Here is a 19,130-nt window from a genome sequence, read left to right as displayed (position 1 = left end):
ATAGAAGCCTCACCTATTATATTAATGTTAAGTTATGTTGCAACAAAAAATTGGACATAAACTTAATTATGTAGATGTTTATAGCTGGTAGAGAAGCACCACTTTTCAGCTGCATTTGCTGTTAAAAGTGGTTAAACAAAACACAAAATATATATAAAGGAATGGAACAAAATATTTTTTTTAATGTTTGAATTTCTAAAACACAATAGTTAAAAGATGCAACAACAAAACAAAATTAAGAGAAAAGCCATTAATGAAATTCCAGGTTTCAACCTGACCAAGACACTGCTGTGGGAATTTAGGAGAGCGTTAGATAAATGAAGGCCTGGAGACCTTAGTGAACTAAAGCAATGTTGGTAAGAAGAGTGCAACTCAGCTCCTAAATATCATGTGACAGATGGTTAAAATCATAAAGAAAATGTTGTCGCTAAAGCAAAAACTAAGCCATGGGTGGTCTTAATTCTTTCTCTATTGCTAATATTTGAAAGCTTCATTTTTTGAGAAAAGTGGAGGACATGACAATAAGTTTTTTTTAAAGAGACCCTTAGATTAAAAAGTAACACTTTCTCATGGAGACGTCATATAGTGTTTTTATTATGAATTTTGCAATGTTTTCTGACACTTCTCAATAACAATTACTCAGCATAATCCATGTCAGCATGGTATCATTAATTACAGGTAATGTTCAAATAGTAATGTAGTAATAATATAAGTTTTTAACCAATGCAATTTTTATTCCTTCTTGAGGTGACACTCAAAACAACAGGCTTTATTTTTTCACTGAGAGCCTTATAGCACTGCACATTAATAGGCTTCACAGACAGACAGCAAGAGACACAGAGGGAGAGATTGGGGGAGAAAAGCTGGGAGGTTGGAGGAAGGGAAAGGTGAGGAGAAGCACACAGTTGTACGTTCACTGAACCAAAGATGACAGATGGAGAAGGAAGGAAACAGAAACATAAAAAAAAAAAAAAAAAAAAAAAAAAAAAAAAAAAAGCATTTTATTTTGAAATGTTGAAGAAAACAACCCACCCACCCAAGATGGAAGTATACGAGCTCGACAGGTTGAAGCTCCACAACAATGTGCCCTCCTTATTTTGGTGACGTATAATGGCAAATTCTTAAGTTACAACAATATTACACACAAATTAGGATACACTCATCAAGCCAGAGATGATCATCCTTATCACTAATACTACTCTTTATTATAGGTATCAACATTATACTATTTTCTGATTCTGGAAAGGTGATTCCTTGTATGGAAAAATAAATCATAATCTGCTCCCTCTCAGAAATGTGCAGAAAAAGAGAAAGAGTGAATGCGATAATAAGAACAATAGCAATAACAATAATATCGCAATAGTCATTGTTGTATGTACAGAAAAATTCATTACAATCAATACAATCAAAACTGCCCTAGCTGAGCGGACATTCTGGAAACAGCATGGGAGGTGTGGGGTTATAGATGGTGTTTGCATGTGTTTGTGTGTGTTTGCACTAGAGTGTCGTCGTGTCTAGCGAGTAAAACGATGACGAGTCATTTATAGGGAGGTCAGAGAGGTCAAGGTGCTGTTTTCTTATTCTCTGGTACAAATTGCAATGGTGTGAGGACTCCCGTTCAAGGGTGAATCCTTGATGACTCTGATTTGTAAGTGTCCACACGACACTTCAAGGCTTTTATTTTGGAGTATTGCAGAAGTAGCGCTTGTGTGAAAGGCTGAGGTCTGTGGTTGGTTATCTGGAGCTCCAGACAGAATACTGCAAAGTAAATCAGTCTTAAATTGGATCTCAAAGGTGTTCATCCCCTTGAAAATAGCCAAGTTTTTAGGACCCTGATTATTCCCATTCTTTATCTACATTTTTACTGTGTTGTTTATTTTGTAAATATGACTAAAATCAAGGAAAATTAAGAAGCTGCGACAACCTGGTTACTTTCATGAACCCGGAAAAATCACTTTGTTGAGTAACATTTCACTTCAATTTCAAAATTTCTTCTCTACCTGTTATTGATGGTAAATAAGAAATAAAGCTCAGCTGTCATAGAGAGATTTTATTTGCCTCCCTTGGATACAAATTAAACCTTAGTTTGTAAAAAGTTTTAAAAGCATCTAAATGTATAAATGTATTGTTTAATATATGGGTTTAAAAGTAATTAAACAACCTAATTTCTTTTCAATATTTCAAACTTTTATTTTTTTGGTACTGTGCAACAGCAAAGAAACACCAAAACCACAGTGAGACATGGTGGTGGCAGCATGGTGGAGGGGCAATTTATAATCAAGCAGAGCTTTTTCAAGATGGAATTGTTTTCCAACCAGTTTTAGATGTTCCTCAGCAAAATCTTTAGGCGGCTCAAGATACGACTGACTTAATTTTGACATCAAATTAGAAAAATAAAATAAAATAAATAAATTCGAAAATTTATTAGATAAGGGATTGAATCCCTTATCCAACCAGGTTATTACACATCTCTCACTTTGTTGTACTTTTAATTACCTTGTTTGTTATTTTAATTTTATTGTAGGACAATGGTAGAAAAGGGTTTGAATACACTTTTGTAAAAGGGGATGTTTGCAACTTTCAGATCCACTTTATAACATGAATGGAAATAAAACTGCAAGGAGATAGAGGTGTTTTTTTTTTTTTGGATATTTATGTTACCAAGCATAATGTCTAACCTTCACTCGGTGTATAGAATAGATGACACAAAAAGGGAGAAGAGAGCTTGTGCACAGACTTTTTGAGTCTAATAAAGAGGTTAAAAGATGTGTCAGGATCAAGGATTGTGTCTTTGCTTAAGAATCGACTCAGAGCCTTGTTCCCGCTGACATTTTGCTTCATTCTTTTCATTCAGTGAAGGATAGAATACAATCAATATTTTTCTTTATAATAAAACAGTCCCTTTCAACCAGCATTACACTATACAGACACCATTTTGGGATTTAGAACTAGTGCACCACATACGATTCTGGTGGGGTTTATTTAGGCGGGTAAATTACATTAACTGTATACATTGTGCCATTGAACATTTAGGTGGAGAACAACAGCCTGTTGTCGGCTATAGGTCACATATGGCATTTGAGCGTCAAGAGTATTACGGTGATTGTGTTGTGCGAAGTGTTTGTAAGCATACATTCCTTATACTAGTGCCGTCAGTTTGATATTAAAAGTGTCGGAGTGTATGACTGGGGAGCTGATTTATGGAGAGATACAGTGCGGCTCAGTAGCGACGGGCGTTTCCGTCTCTGCCCTCTTTCTTGATGATGATTCGCTGGTCGTCGCTTGCCTCATCAGGGGATTCCGCTACCTCTTCTTCCTCCTCCTCCTCTCCCTCTCCCTCCGTGTCGGCAGAAACACCCAAACGAGACTCATAGGACTGTTAAAAAAAAAACCCACAAAGACAGTGAGGATTAAAACCAAAATAAATTTCTAAACATCGAAGGAACCCGTCTCTACCTCCATTGGGTTGACAATAATGGTGAGTGCTGAGTCGTCCCATTGGCTGCTGCCCTCCTTAGCCCCGCCCCTGGCGCCTTCACCTCGGCGATGGATGGAGCGAATTCGGAAGACGCCAAGGATCACCATGACAACCAGGAAACCCACGCAGACCATAATAATGACAGTGGCTGCTCCTGGAACAACTGCAATGTACAAGAGCAACAGTTAAATATGCCTTGCTAAGAGAGTCATAGGAAAACCACACAGGCTTTTAGTAAAATTCTTCACAAATATTTGAAAAGTGTGGTGTGAAATTTCACTCAACCCGTTTGCTCAGATACCATAAAGAAAACAATCCCAAAAAAACAATGCAGCCTTCAGTCTCCTAATTAGCATTTGAGTAGAGATTTGTTTGGGAAAACTGATAACCAACCAGCATCTTGAAGAATAAAGCAGAGGAATAAGAGATGTAAAATGTTTAAAGTAGGATTTGGTAATAAAATGATTTCCCAAGATTCAAACATCAATAAGGAACCAATTAATTCATCATTTGATTCAATTGGAAAGAGTGGGGTACAGGCTTAGTGCCCCACTTACATTACCTTACTAATAACTTTGATATTTTTATTGATTTCCACAATGAAACAATATGGCATATATTTCCTTTCAACCTAACAGGGGGAGTTGCATGGAAGAATATAATTAATGCACTAGACAAATCAGCACATGATAATAATAATAACAGAGGATAATAAATAAATGCATCTATTTGTTAGGGCTTGTGCTGTAGATCATATATAAAAAAAAAGAAAATTTAAAAGGAAGCTTCAGAGATCCTCTGCTCAGATTCAGCTCCCAGCATGACAACTATATCCACTGGTTTAAAATGTTCTGGGCCTCAATCAAATGACAAATGTAGCTTCAAAAACTGACGTCATTAACAACTCTCCATCCAATCCTAAGGATTCCTTCTAAGGAAAACAACAACAACAAAACAAGCTACATATGCAAAGTTTAGAGACATACCCCCTAACCTCTTGTGGCTGTACTTAGAGCAAAAGATAAAAACCACCAAAAACAAGGGTGACAAAAGCAACCTCATACCACAGTTTCAATGTTTTTTCTTTTCCTTCAAAATTATAAAATTTTTTGTTGGTATATTGCATGAAAAAAATCAAATTGTATGTTTTTATAATGTGATAAAATGTGAAAAAAAGCTTCAAGGTGTTAAGATAACATTGGCAGCAGTACAAAACATTTAAAACAAACAGAAAAAAATGAATTATCACTACAGTGAGCAAAAGAATTGCAGAAAACGTTTCCTGCTGCTTGAAAGGTTCCCATTACCTGAATGAATTTTGCTCTATACAAATCCAATGTTTTTTTCAATGGCACCTTCTAAATCCTTGAGCTGTGTTATTAACATTTTAGCACAAACAAATGCAGGTCCTGCCAGCGAACTCACAGGATAAAGGTTTCTATTTCTGTGCTACTCTAATTCAGATGCATTAATATCCTGGTGACTCAAGGCAAGTCAAGTTTATGTGTAAAGCACAATTCAGTACATGGACAATTCAAAGTGCTTTATATGAATCAGACATTAAAATAGAAAAAAAATTACTGATTGAAGGAGCCAATTTGGTTTTGCTTTAAGTGTTATTTATAGACTTGGTCATCGGATGTTCAAAAACTACCTGAAATATCATTAAAATTAGGGCACATTTTCTTGTATCTCGCTTCAGATCAGCTGATTAGTTCTTCTGAATTAAATGAAATGAGCATAATTAATATGTTACTACTCTCAGGCAAAATTGATACTGCCTTCCATTTATAAAACATGAAAATGTGCCTGAAAAAAGAAGGCTGAAAACAGCCTTTAAATAAAAGATATCTATTAAACCTTGGAGCCACTCGGGTGAGTGAATCATTAGTGCAGACAGTGCATACGTGTCATGTAGCATAAGATTAGGTAATATTTGTGGGTCATTGCAGCAAAATCTGAGTAGCTGCGATTCAGGCGTGGGGTGTATATGTCACTATATATACCCCACCCCAAAGACTGTAGCAGCTTGGCTTAGTGTTAATATAATATATAATATAAGGGAGACGATGAATGTTAATCAGCATCATAATCCTACTTATTTAATAATGCAGGGTTGATATTTAAAAGTTTTGTTACACCATTTAAAAACATATGTGTGGGCCGGTGTGTGTGTGTGTTTTTTACATGGTGGGGACCATTTTCCATAAATCTTAGCACATTTTGGGGATTGTGTGCTCTAGCGGGGATCAATGTGTGGTCCCCGTGGTTACATATGCTTTTTTTAGGCTTAGGTGTTAGATTTAGGACTAAGGTGTGAATTGAGTTTAGGTTAGGATTATGGTTAAGTATGAACTCATAATGGTTAGTTTAAGAATCACTGTTAGGCTGTAAGAATGTGTTATAAATCAATGGAAGTCAATTGAATGTCCCCACGAGGATAGAGAAACACACTATCATGCACACCCGCAATATGCTTGTGTGGGTGTGCCTGTGTCTTTTTCCTCTGTTTCCACATAAAAAAATCCAAGGAAAGCAAACCACTGTAGCATTCCTCATTTGACGCTCCTCTACCCTTCGGTTCAGCTAGTATACTGTATGCTTCACAGCAGTTAAAACCTGCTCAGTATTTCACTGCATGTTTCTATAAATTCCAGCAAATCTTACGTTTTTTTGTGGCAGCTGTAACTGTTTAAGTGCTGAACTAGTGGAGCGAGCTGTGATCGGTCCATCATCAGTAAGCCTTCCTGCCAACCTGCCTGCTCACCTGTTCACCCTCTGACAAAATCTACCTTCAGGACCGAGTTGAACATCAGTTTGGGTTTCACTGTTTGGTATTCAGCTCAGAGACCATGGCTGCTTACTACAAGCCTCTGTGATGCACTCAAAGTCACACTGGCCTACATGGAGGCCCAGTCAATTCTCAAATCTTTCAGGAGATGCAGTTTTTTGGCATTAGTCATGTAAAACAAGATCAATCACAATTGTAACTAAAGAAACACTTTTAAGCAATTTGTATTTAGTTTTAAAAGTAAATACTGTACGCAATTCCAGTTTAATCATGCTTTCACTGTAAAAAAAAAAAATTTTTGGTATGTTAATGAAAGCTTTAAGGGGTGTTTTCAGGTAAGAAATTAGCCAGAGAATAGTTTTTTAAGGTGACTACCTGAGTTGCGATGTGGGTTTGGCAAGGTGTGCCCACTCAGCTCTCCAGAATGATGAGATGGATGGAGAAACTGCTGCTGTGAGGCCAGCAGGTGGGAAGGTTGGTATAGACTGTCCAAAGAATGGAGGAAGTTCACCTGCAGGAAAAGTAATATAAATAAAAAATAAAAAAAAACACATTAGAAACTTTATAATTAAAAAAGCTACACAGCTACCGTAATAAAGTAGATTCATTATAACTCTTCTCATCTAGACTCAGATTTCCAGCTTTTGTTGCAAACAGTGTTTCTAAAGGTCAAGGCTAAGGTCTGAAGGCTTTAATGAATGTTGTTTGAGCCAAGTTTCTCGTTACCTCCAGAGTCAACTCATTGCTTGTGTATCTGCCATTCATCTCAGAGCATGACAGGCGGAACCGCCTCTCGAAGCGAGCAGAGCCTTTGGCCAGGCGGTATCGGACGGAGCGGAGGACGTCCTCGTAAACAGAGATGGATTCAGCACCTGGAGGAGAAAAGAAGAGGGCAACGCTAAGAAAATATAGATAGAGGCAGTCACAGCACAGCCTGGGGAAAGCATTCATGCAACCTGAGCTGTTTTGCCCATTGTGACGTTGCATCAAAATACTATAATGTACATGTATTTTGTGTGGTGTGGTATTTAGCAACCTTTGGTCTCATTGCATCACCTGCAAACGAGGTGAAACAAGGTGGGGGGCTAATCATGCTGTGGGAATGCTTTTTTGTCTGTAGAGCCAGGAGTGGCAGGGAGCTAAATACATGAAAACTTGCTAGAGCCTGTGAAAGTCTTGAGACAACGTGTGGAGGTTCACATTTGACCGAGACAAAAAAAAAAAAAAAAAAAAATTTCAATGAATAAATCTGGGGTCTGAAGGTCCAATGTCTTGAAAGTCTTAGATATGTCCCTGGCCTAAACCACCTGAACCCAGTGGCCGAATTACCTACTCAGAATGTCAAGGGCTCCCTCCAAATCAAAGAATCCCTTAAGCCATAGCAGATGTGCGTCATGATAAATGCTATCTGAATAGGGCTGGCAATAAGGAAGGAGGTAGGAGGAGGAAGCAAGATGTTCCTATTGATAGTTTAATTTCCATGGGGACCTCCCAATGTTCTCATCTGCTGCAAAGGAGCTATACGGTTGCCCACAGTCCTTTGGGTGACAAACTGCACAGGCACAGCCCACCTCATAGGCTGTGTCCGAATGTCCACCCTAATCACTATATAGGTTACTATATAGGTTAATATATAGTGATTACCCCAGTTTAGATGATTGTCCAAATGTCTAGGAATGTCTGGAGGAAAAAGAAGTGTACTCAAAATTTCCCACAATGCACCTTGAAAAGCAATGATCATCCATGGTCACTGGACAAGCAGATATATCCCAGATTGCTTTGCAAGAGCTCTCCTCCAGAAGCATTATGGGATTTGTTGTGGAGGCAACAAATAACAAAGATGGTAGAGGCACCACGCAGAGAGGTGGAGTTACCCGGTATGTGACCAATGGGGAAAGAAAAGTAGTGCTCATCTGTCCAAATGATCAGTTAACTGTGTTCACTATAAAGGCCACTAAATAGTCCCCCCTCTATATAGTTTTTGAGGGACGTTCGGACACAGACATGGAGTTTAACAAACATATGCTATTTTTTAATGTGAACTCTGTGTGGCGCATGCTAATCTTAACACCTACATATAGTTTGGGTTTTATAATGGAGAGCTGAGTTCTGTTTCAGAAGGCTGTAATTACAGTTTTGACAAGCATCATGAATCTGTCAGATTCAGCACAACAGTTCCCATAATACAACTCTAAATGTCCCCATATAAGAAGGAGAAACAAGCTGAATCAGCTACGTTCTCAAGAATGCTACTAATGAACGGATGTGTTTAAAGAAATTATGCTTCCAGATGCTCTCTACAAAGGCAGACTGAGCTTGAACAATTTTGCACAAAATCATGGGGGAAAAAAAAAATAAAATATCCAAAAGCTAGACATGGTGAATAGGAAAAAAGGGCGCACAAATTGGGCCTTCTACAGGTGCTTGAATTCAAATGCACACCATGATTTTCAGATTTGTAAATACATTTAACACAAAAAAAACCCACATTTTTTTATACTTCATAATTATGCAGATATATCTGTTTCCAATGCATGACATAAAATCCAAATGATGTCTTTGTTGTAACCTAGAAATAGGTAATAATCAAATGATAAGCAGGGCATTGTAGCTAAATCTGACCTTCGCTGTTATTGCAGTTGGTATTTGGTGACATTCTTAGCCCTGTTAGGCAGTAATATAAATATATTTCTTTCTATTTAGTGATAAATAGAATTACCTTTACATAATAACATGCTTACTTCAGTTATTTTTAAATTGCTGTTAAATTGTTATCACTGCCCATCTATAATACTGATAAAATAACTTTAATAAAAAAATTAAATTTGCTTCTTTTTTTATATATATATTATATTATAAATATTATATATAATGTATATCTTAAACAAGACAATATGTTTGCAGGCATTCTGAAGGTCTGTCTTCAGTGACTTTGGCTGCTTTTTCCCTCCTACACTTGATTTAATTGTTTCTTGAAGATTTCCAAATAATGTTTAATAGGGCCAGCCTTAGTTATTCTTTTTCTTCTCTTTAGGTGAGGTAGAGGAAGCATAACAAAAATACACTTTAAAGCCCTAAAGAAAGTCCAGAATGTTTAAAGATGCACTAGATTTCTCTTTATATCTCCTATAAAAGGCATTAGAGGGCAGCAGTACCTGTAATTGCGATGTAAGCAGTAGTATTGATGATTTCCAGTCCTCGTTCTCGCACAACATCCATGTCTACCAGAAGCTCCTCCCTCTCTGGATTCAGTTCCTCTCCCAGGGGTTGCACCTCACATCCATCCAAAGTGTGAGCCACAGCATCAGACATCAGAGCTGAAAGGCAATGCAGAATAGTAAAAGACAAACATAAAAATTCCTGCTTTTACCAAAGTTGAAAGAGGTTGCAAGAAAATTGAACAAAAATCTTCCTGTTTTAGCTCTAGAAAGGGTTAACTCACCCCCGCCTTCCATCCCCTGTGCAGCCGTGTTGACAGCGTGTGACAGTGAACAAACGATCCGGAGCTCAGGGAAAAGGGGAACGCCGCGGGGTCCTTCAAACTCAGGGGCTGGACGGGCCAGATGTGGACCAACCCCAGACAGAGAGATCTGGGGGGCATCAGGTTGAAGAACAACCAGGTAACCCTCCAGCTGTTTCAGGGAAAGGCAGCTTTCCTCATTGAAGCATCTGAAAGAGAATTACAGAAAAAAAAAAAACTCTCAAACTCATATTTTACTTTGGTGGATTGACTAGGTGACTCTGAAATGTTTCGCTTCCTCTTTTTTTTTTTTTCTCCTCTTAGATTGAAATAAGTGAAGTCAATCTGAATCAGACCTTTCTAACAATCAAATCATGAAACAATTCTTAAAATTTTTTAAATCTAATATAAAAAATAGAACATTAATACTTTATGAAATCTTTTTCAACAAATAGTAGGTATCTTTTTTCTGTAGTGCTCATCTATAGCATGTAAACACTTAATTAATACTGCATGTAGGGGAATCCTGATCTCATATTGATACTGGGAATCGGTCAGCCAAAAAAATAAATATCGGAATATACTGATCTGCCTTAAAAAATCTCTAATATTAGAAAGTACTTCTATATACTTTGTGTAAGGAATGGGTCAGTTGTTTTCATACCTGATGTTGAGAATTGTTCTCTGCTTATTAAATGTCATTTCATCAAGACTTTTCTATCTTTACACACTACAAAATAGGTAATAAAAGTATGTATAAGTCATGCTGATGTTGTATTGGGTCAATGTCAGTATCAGTCAATGCTCAAAGATCCAACATCAGAATTACATAGGAAATTAAAACGTTGTATCAGGACATCCCTACTACATGTTTTTTAAGTTTTTTTTTAATATAATGAAGAGTAGATTGCATTTAATTTGAGATATTTATAAACATTATGTCAATGTGCTTTACAAGACAATTGATCCACTTATGTAAATTATTGTTACCCTTACAGGTATAGGGGAGGATGTTCTTTTACCGGGTTGATCATCAAAATAAGTGGTCCTCCTAATTGTCAGTCATTCTGGTGATATATTTACATAAGGCTGTCCTACGTGCTCATCCCCATTTTGACTTACCGGTCGTGAGTATGACAGTCGAAAAACTATAAATCTACAGGGTTGTGCATGTGCATTTTTTTTTTAAAAGTGGAGAGGGCGGTTCTTTTAAAAAATGTACAAACAATACCTTTAACAGAACGTAAGATATCTCCTTTTTTTTTTGTAAATGCAACTAAATGCAACTCAAAAATCAAATTGAGTAGTTAACTCCATCATTTGTTTTTACATTTATGATATGGAGACTGATTAGGTTTTTATTAGCCAGTGCGACTGAGTTAAACCCAGGACAGATAACCCCGCAGTGTGATAGTTTATTTATCCTTTAATTAAGAATTTATTTGTAAAAGAAGCAAAAAAAACAAACCAGTTATTTATTTTTTCCTTTTTTATCAAAAGCTTCTAAAGAACTGTCAATAAAGGAAAAACTATTTGTTTCCCCTCAAAATTAAAAAAACAATGTCAAGTATCCATCAATCTTACTGCTGATCAATTTGCCTTTCTGAATACTGCAGTTAATCCTGGGAATGTTTCTTTGGCTTTAATTTTTTTTTTTAAAGCCCAAAGGCTTATGAGGAGGAGATCAAACCAATGTTGAACATGACTTCAGGCAAGCTTTCCCGACAGCTCACTCCTCCTCTTCCCACATGCGCCAACATCTTTAAACAGCCTGTGACATGCTAAATAAAAACAGTTTAACAGTATAAATATATATTATACTGGCTCAACACTGTCAAGTTGAGGTTGGGATTTAAACTTAAAGCAGCACCACTGCAGAAAGCAAACAAACAAGCAAAACTGAAGTCAGATATGAAAAAAAAACAAAAAACTATATGCCTGGTATGTTTTCCACCGTGAGAATAAAACTAACAAATGCAACCACAACGTTATAAATGGAAATTTCCTGCAAAAATACAAAATAAATGTTAAAATCAATGGCCTATTTCTACAGTTTATTTACCCATTTTCCCTAAAATTCCGCATCATATGTGAAAGGGTATTAAGCTGATTAAGTGGTGTGAGTCTGTGTGCCTTATATCCACTATCAGAGTTAGCAGCTGCTTCTATAGGCCTCTCCAGAAGGGCCTGCTGTTCAGCCATCTGGGTGACTCCTGGGCTCAAATCAGTCTAATCTTCGCACACGTAATAAAATGTGGCAAATTGAAGAAAAAAAGTACTCCTCTGGAGCAGAAAGCAAGGGGGGGATCTCTTGATGCCCTTGAATCCCTGGGATCTTTAAATCATTAGATGGAAAAAAACACCATAAGCTTGAAGCTTGACGTTATAATCATCTTAACTTTATAAAGCTTTCACTTTTTTCATATTTATGATGGTTTTTAAGACCAAACACTTAGACTTAGCCCTGATTTTTCTTTATTTCTTTCCTTGTCTACATAACTACAATTATTACAATATAATTTTATCAGTATGATATCAGTATTATACATTACAAATGAAAAGGTCTGTAAAAATATTTCTAATAGTTACCAACAAGGTACAAATAAAAGTACACCAGATCACTAACATAGAAAGAGGGAATAATAATTAAATACAAGTATAAATCATCAATTCCCTTCATCTTCCAGTTCATAGAAACAAATTTGGCATCTTTTCAGGGTAACCCTTTGATTATTCCATGGTTTAACACCAGCAACAGAAAAACACATTTATTTTAACCGACCAGACCTGGGTTCAAAATCCAACCAGCGTCTGCAGTCCTCCTCTTTTAATTCAAGTATGTTCTGTAACTTTTCTGGTAAATATTTATTCTTAGGTTTAAAGGACCACAGGATATGTCTTTCAGTAAAGTATTTTACTAAGACTGCAATGGCAAAACATAACCAGAGTATGAAACGGTAGTTTTGGAAAAGTGGCTTCTCTCTTCCTTAGTCGTTTTTTTGGTTCATATTGACATAGGATTTTTTTTTTTTTTTTTAAAGGACACCCTCTCACCAGCTTCAGTTGGATCTTTTTCTTTTGTTCAGGATTTGAGACACTTTTATCTCCAGCACTCTCGACTTGACTGTCTTTTTTACGCCACAAAGGAATGTGGTGTTTGAGGCGCTGCTTTATCATTATTTTGACATTTAGAGGGTAGAAATAATTTGAGTTATCCGAACTGACCTAAAACATTGAAAAGTCTAAATTTCAGCTTTATAACCTCTTCATTAAATGAGTCTTATAATCAAGTTGGTGTCTTGCCCTTTTAATTTGTGTCTACATACTGTTTCTAAACACCATGGACCTGCTTGTTTAGAGTCTGTCTGCCTCATGTGCTTTTAATAGTAGTAAACTATATTTGATGCTTTACTTTCTTACTGCAAGTAAATCCTTACAGCTTTATATGTAAAAAAAAAATAATCCAGTTTTAAGAGCTTCCCAGAAACAAATGTTTTCTTTTCAAAAATCAAGAGACATGCTTAGTTTGTGGACCAATTTGCCCTCTACTCTCCCTTTTTCTTAAAGGGGAAATATGTCCCTCTAAAAATTCTCTGCAGTTTGTTTAAGTTTCAGATAAAGTTTTTATTCATTAATGCGTATGTTTACCTGAGGGAAGTGGTGAGCTTGAGGGGACGGACTCCAGGGGTGGCGAAGCGCAGCGAATTCCTGTAAGTGACCTGCTGAACAGCCCGGTTGAAGCTCTCGATGTCATCTCCCTCCAGCACCAGGACAGACTGACTTGGGTTAACGTGGACCTGAGGGTTCAAGTAATTAAAATTTGTACCAGAGAAGGTGCCCTCTGTGAAATCTATTACAGCCTGTGGTCTTTTTTTCACACTATGACACATTATAACCCCAAAAATCTATTTTACTTTTGGTATTTAATATGAAAGATAGTAGATGCTAAATATATATATGGTTTTCAAATTTTCTGAATGTTCTACAAAAAAACCCCCCAAAACTAAAATCTATGGAGAACCTTCTGTTCAGCTGCATTTGCTCTAATAATCCAAAGATAAACTACCTTTGAAAGTCACTTAACTAGTTCTGTAATAGTAGGCCTCTCTGACAGGCAAGCACAATAAAGTTAGAAGGCCTCAGAGGTGTGTGTTTGACATTTTTTTTAAATTATACTGTTAATTGTACCTTTAAAAAACCCCAATAGCACTATGCTGTGTAGCCATTATAGGGTAACTATATGGAAGACGCTCTGATCAGATGACACCAAAATGTGTGTGTCACAAAAACAACATTAAAACACAGTGATGGCAGCATTGTGCTGTGGGGTTACTTTTCTTCAGGACTGCTGAGGATAATGATCAGAGCTGACAGTAAGTGTGATGCAGCTCAATAAGGGAGAGTATGAAACCAGCAGGATCATGATGCAAAACATGCATCCAGAGCATATTAGATCAAAGCATTTTCAAGTTAGAACCTGATAACTAATGTTTAAAGATGCACTCCATCCATTCTGAGTAACAGCTAGTTTATAAAGAAATCCCCCTCAAACAAATATGGATTTAATATTCCAGATAAATTAGTTGAGGAACCAAAGGTACTTTGAACCATTGATTATTGGAAGGTAGTTTGAATAAGGTTTCACATATTGCAGATGTTAAACTAAATTCCTTTCCTAAACTTTGCATGTATGGATTTTTCCTACTACTATAGACAGACCCTGGAAAACTATGCTGGACCTTAACTGTAAACTGCTATCTTGTTCTCGAGGAACTTACCTTTATGATTAGGGGTAAATATTCAGCATTTTAAAAGGTATGGAGAATTTTTTTTCCCAATGAAAAATAAGTGATTGAACAAATTTGGGCAATTTTGTGTTATTGCTGTTATGTGGGGAGCTTTGTCAATGATAAATAGAAAGAATTTAAGCTCTGGTGGGTTCCAGTATGTGGACCACCTATAACTAATTTAAATGACACAATTTCAACTGAATTTACATAAGTTTGTCACCTTGCTATTCTCTGTTGTTAATACTTTTCTTTTCTATCTTCTGACTTACATTTCTGTATGCTTGACTGATAGATGGTGTTTATTTTGTTTAAAACATGAAAGCAATAAATAGACAAATTTTTGCATAACTTCTCAAACGTTTTATAATTTCTCTCCAAAGCAAAGAATGTTTTGTTTAAGGCACTACAGTAAGAAATTAGTCACAAAGTGGCTTCATAAATAAATTTGAAATCTTAATGTTATTCCTTAAAGATCACCTTTTATAAATTCTATCCAAACAAAACTAGAAAATATCCCAAACTTTGGTCTACCTGTATGTTTATCACTATAGCAGCAAAGACAGTTCAAACAACCTGCAGCTCTCCCAGGGCATTACCTTCATCCCAGAACCAAGAGTTTCCAGGTCGCCAAAGTCCAAGCCCTCCCTGCAGGCGTACAGGCACTCCACCACGCTATGAGGCTCCACACTGCCAGGACGCACCGTCACCCCTGACAGCAGGCCATGGTAACCGCCTACGTACTTCACTAAAGAGTGAACCAATATTGAATACTGTAACGTACAGTTATTTGCCCCCTATAGTTGCATCAGCAACAAGAGAGAAGATCAGCTGAGGGTTTGTTTGAAACTTGAAGGTCACCTGAGTCTTTCCCCTCTGGGATGGTGTTGTTTAGTATCTCCTTCTGCTTCTCTTCAGGCTCTATTGGGAAAAACACAGAGAGGCAGAAAACAGACAACACTGTCATACTGTGAAAGACTCTTCAGCAGAGTCAGGTATGAAGAGACAGAAGGTGCAAAGACACAAAGAAAGCAGGGAATATATGGAAACAAAGTATGAATAAACAACACATACATGCAGAATAGAGAACACTGGGGTGGATCTTCAAAAATGCTATGTCTCCTTATTATCTGGCACCAGCTGCCAGCAGGCAGACAGAAGACAATGTGGATGAAACACTGAATGTGTCTGTGTTTGTGTCTTTTCTATGGTAATTGGCTGCCAGCGCTCCCCATTTTAACGAGCGGTTATGCTGTAAGTGGCTCATAGCTGTCTGCCCCCTGTGTTGTTCTGCTACTCTAAATAATTGATAAGTCATTTATATTATTAGACCTTAAAGACAAGACGCAGCTACCGCTCTGACTGAAATGAGGAGCGCGATCTAATATGTCCCTACGGCTCACCCTGACACGCCTCATGGGGGGCTTCATAGAGCGCAGCTGGCCATCTTTGCAACTGATATTTGACTGAAATGACATTTCCGCTCTGGAGGAATGTTAAAATGAAAATGGATCATTAAGCTGAAAAGAAATACATACCCCAGCAAGCACCGATGAGCATCCTTTGACGGGGCGCAGGGTTCGGGATGGCTCCGTTGTCATGGATGAGGGCGGGGTCAAAGGTGACCCCATCCACATATAGCGTCACTGATGGGAACTGGACGCTGAGGGATAGATGATGCCATTCACTGTCACACACCTGTTGAACAGAAAGACAGAATAAATGGGAATTTCAGGAAGACCTGACACATCTGCAGGGACATTTTTTTGTTTGAACTTAAAAAAGAAAAGAGAACCTCCTCTGGGCAGGTGCATTATTATAGATGGATGTTTAGATATATGCGTACTACTAGCATGGTTTTACATTTGTTAGGTACAGTAAACTCTTTATTGTTAGCACCCTCTAAAGGCTCACAAGGTAAATCAGGAAAAGGTGGGAGAAGATTACTAATGAAAAACAAAAGAAAAGGCAAAAATCCCTTTATGTAAATTGACTTCTTTAAATTTGAATTTCCCAACTAATAAGCAGCTCTTTATGTATTATGGGATTAGAAGAATGTGGATATTTCACAGCTTTTATGACATCTGTTCAAAAACAAACCTACCCTTATTTTAATTATATAACTGCAGAACTTATAATGATTATTAAATGAGGATTTTTAAATAAGAATTAGATTATCCCACAGTTACTTCCATTATTTAACAGAGAGTCTTTTGAACAAATTTATTACTTCTGTAAAAAAGGGTTGATGGTTTAAAGCTGAACCAAGGCATGAATTTAAAGTTGCTTTGAGACCCCCCCCATAACCCAAAAAGATTTTTTTCTTTCTTTTTTTTCATTCCAACAGTAAATAAAAAGACAAAATAGGATGGGACAAAAATAAAACCTTGAACTGTAAAGTGAGAAATCCAAGACAGAGAATTATGTTTAGATGTAAAACCCACTGCTATTTAACACATTATTAGATTTCCCCCCTTTGGAAAATTAGAAGGGGTAAACAAATCTGAAAATCCCAAAAGGTTTTACTTTTCTTAATAATAGTTTCCCATATCAATTAACCTGTTGTCCATACTTCTCAGACTACATAGGGAGCCCATTCTTCTAATACTTTGCTATTAGTTTTTTAGACATTTTGATGTTTTTTTCAAAAGCATTCTGAAATTTTGGCTGATTCTCATTTTGTTTTTCATTCCAGCTATGAAAATGTTGCGACCTGGTTAGGCTTTGTCAGTGAAAGACACAGATTTTGTTTCTATTTCTTTAGAGGAAACTATAAATCAAAATGGCAAAGATTTCAAACAAATTATATTCAATATACAGCAAGGTTAAATAATATACTTGTTGGAAAGTTTTTGTACAGAAGGTTTCTTGTTGTGTAAGGTTTTTTATTAATTTCATATGCCGCTCTTGTAAATTAATTAAATACACAGAGTCCTGACATGTTTGATTATTATACTTGATGCTAACGGCGTGCCAGATTTTGTGTAGGTTTAAAATGTATCGTCTAGGGAGTGGCGGCATGGTGGTTAGGGCATTGCGCTTGGACCCTAGAGGTTCTGAGTTCAAGCCCCACTCCCACAGACTGCCACTCTGGGTTCCTGAGCAAGACCCTTAACCCCACACTGCTCCTGGTTGCCGTACAATGGCAGCCCAGGGGATGGGTTAAATGCAGAGAGTTTATTTTGTTTCTCTGTAGTTGTGACAGTGTAATGACAATAAAAAGCTGGGGAAAAAAAGGCTGATGTGATGTTTCCTTTTCCCCCCATGTGCCCTAATCTAATCAGAGCAAACAATAAGGAGATAGGTTAAAAGGTCAGCTCAACTTTAAGCGTTCAGTATGCTGATGTAGGTGAATTATTATCAGTGCAGAGTCTGCAAAACATAGCATTAGATTACGATTTGCATGTTTTCTAAGGGCTACTCTATAAAGCCTGGAACTCAACACTAATCCAGACATTTTGAATTGAAAAAGCTTCCTGGATGGGAAGCGAAACGTCTTCGAACTTGGAAACAAAGTCCAGTGTTTTATTTATTTTTTTAGTTTTTTGGAATGGCTATGACCTGGATGACTGAAAATCTTCACCAGCATATTAGATTAAATAATGTTATTGTTTTGTCATTGAAGCAACATTTCTGTGGTTCTTCCCTAAACAATAGCAGTGATCTAAAAGTGAATAACCTTAATACACAGTCTCTAATTTGTCCCCAACATATATTTGGCAGCCTTGGCTTTATCAGAATCAGTGTTCCTTACCCTATCAGATCTCAAGGTAAAATATATATATAAAGGAGCATAGATATGTATGTCCTTATAATACAAGGCTGATAGGCATTCGTGTGACAGCTGAGGCTTTCCAAAAACTGTTAATCTGCAGTAGATAGTTTTTAATTTCTGAGATTTCTTTATTTTTATTGATGTTTCTTATTATTTAAGGATACGCTGCACGATATGCTGCCAAGATGCAAGAAGGGAACAGAGAAAAAGTAACAAAAATCCACTGAAAAGATATTTAAAAAAGTATTAGTGATATAGCCCACTTTAAGAAACAACAAAAAAGGCTGGATCAATATAAAAACATTTTTTCCCCCTAACTGTAGATCTAAAAACTGAAGCTAAATCAGGTAATTACTTTTAGAAAGAAAGAAGGTGTGCTAGGGGAATACATTCTTCAATATACTTTCCACATTTTACTGAATAGTTTTTGTTAAATCCAAGTTATCATACCTACACACTTGTTTTCTGTTTCTTTATATAAACAGAAGCAAAAAACTGAGAGAATGGCAATTATAAAGATAAGGGTAGGGGGAGCAGGGAGAAAGACTGGAGTAACAAGATAATGTGATTTAGACAGAAGGCTTTAACAAATCTCCTCTGTATCAGCCCAGCTTTTTTAATCAGAGCAACTTCAGACAGTCTGAGACCAAATCTTCAGACAAAACAATCCCCTTCCCTCCCAAAAACAGTCACGCATCAAAGGAGATAAGACCACAAAAACACAGGCTCGGTAAGAAAATCCATGCTTTTATCGATTTTATAAAGTTTACTTCTTGCTTTCATGTACTTTGATGAGCAAATAATAAAATGCAAAAAAGCCTCTGCAGGATCTCTTATAT

The 19,130-nt window shown here is 36.8% G+C and overlaps 1 protein-coding gene across 4 annotated transcripts in view; it reads right to left on the bottom strand.

Moving 5' to 3' along the window:
• Positions 1-1,734: 1,734 nt before the first annotated feature.
• clstn3 (calsyntenin 3) overlaps positions 1,735-19,130 on the bottom strand; it is a 40,146-nt gene continuing 22,750 nt past the window's right edge. For all 4 annotated transcript variants that reach the window (XM_015370824.1, XM_015370827.1, XM_015370823.1 and 1 more), the window contains 10 exons: positions 16,055-16,214; positions 15,378-15,437; positions 15,116-15,264; positions 13,378-13,526; positions 9,712-9,938; positions 9,425-9,586; positions 6,996-7,141; positions 6,645-6,780; positions 3,457-3,641; positions 1,735-3,376 (listed from right to left, as the gene is read on the bottom strand). In XM_015370824.1, the coding sequence (XP_015226310.1) occupies positions 3,221-3,376; positions 3,457-3,641; positions 6,645-6,780; positions 6,996-7,141; positions 9,425-9,586; positions 9,712-9,938; positions 13,378-13,526; positions 15,116-15,264; positions 15,378-15,437; positions 16,055-16,214 (1,530 nt within the window). In that variant the 3' untranslated portion in view covers positions 1,735-3,220. The remainder of the gene's footprint in view (positions 3,377-3,456; positions 3,642-6,644; positions 6,781-6,995; positions 7,142-9,424; positions 9,587-9,711; positions 9,939-13,377; positions 13,527-15,115; positions 15,265-15,377; positions 15,438-16,054; positions 16,215-19,130) is intronic.

Source organism: Cyprinodon variegatus, unplaced genomic scaffold, assembly GCF_000732505.1.
Source record: "Cyprinodon variegatus isolate N-32 unplaced genomic scaffold, C_variegatus-1.0 Scaffold48, whole genome shotgun sequence".
Classification (NCBI taxonomy): Eukaryota; Metazoa; Chordata; class Actinopteri; order Cyprinodontiformes; family Cyprinodontidae; genus Cyprinodon; species Cyprinodon variegatus.
This window is presented reverse-complemented; position numbering and strand designations above follow the sequence as displayed.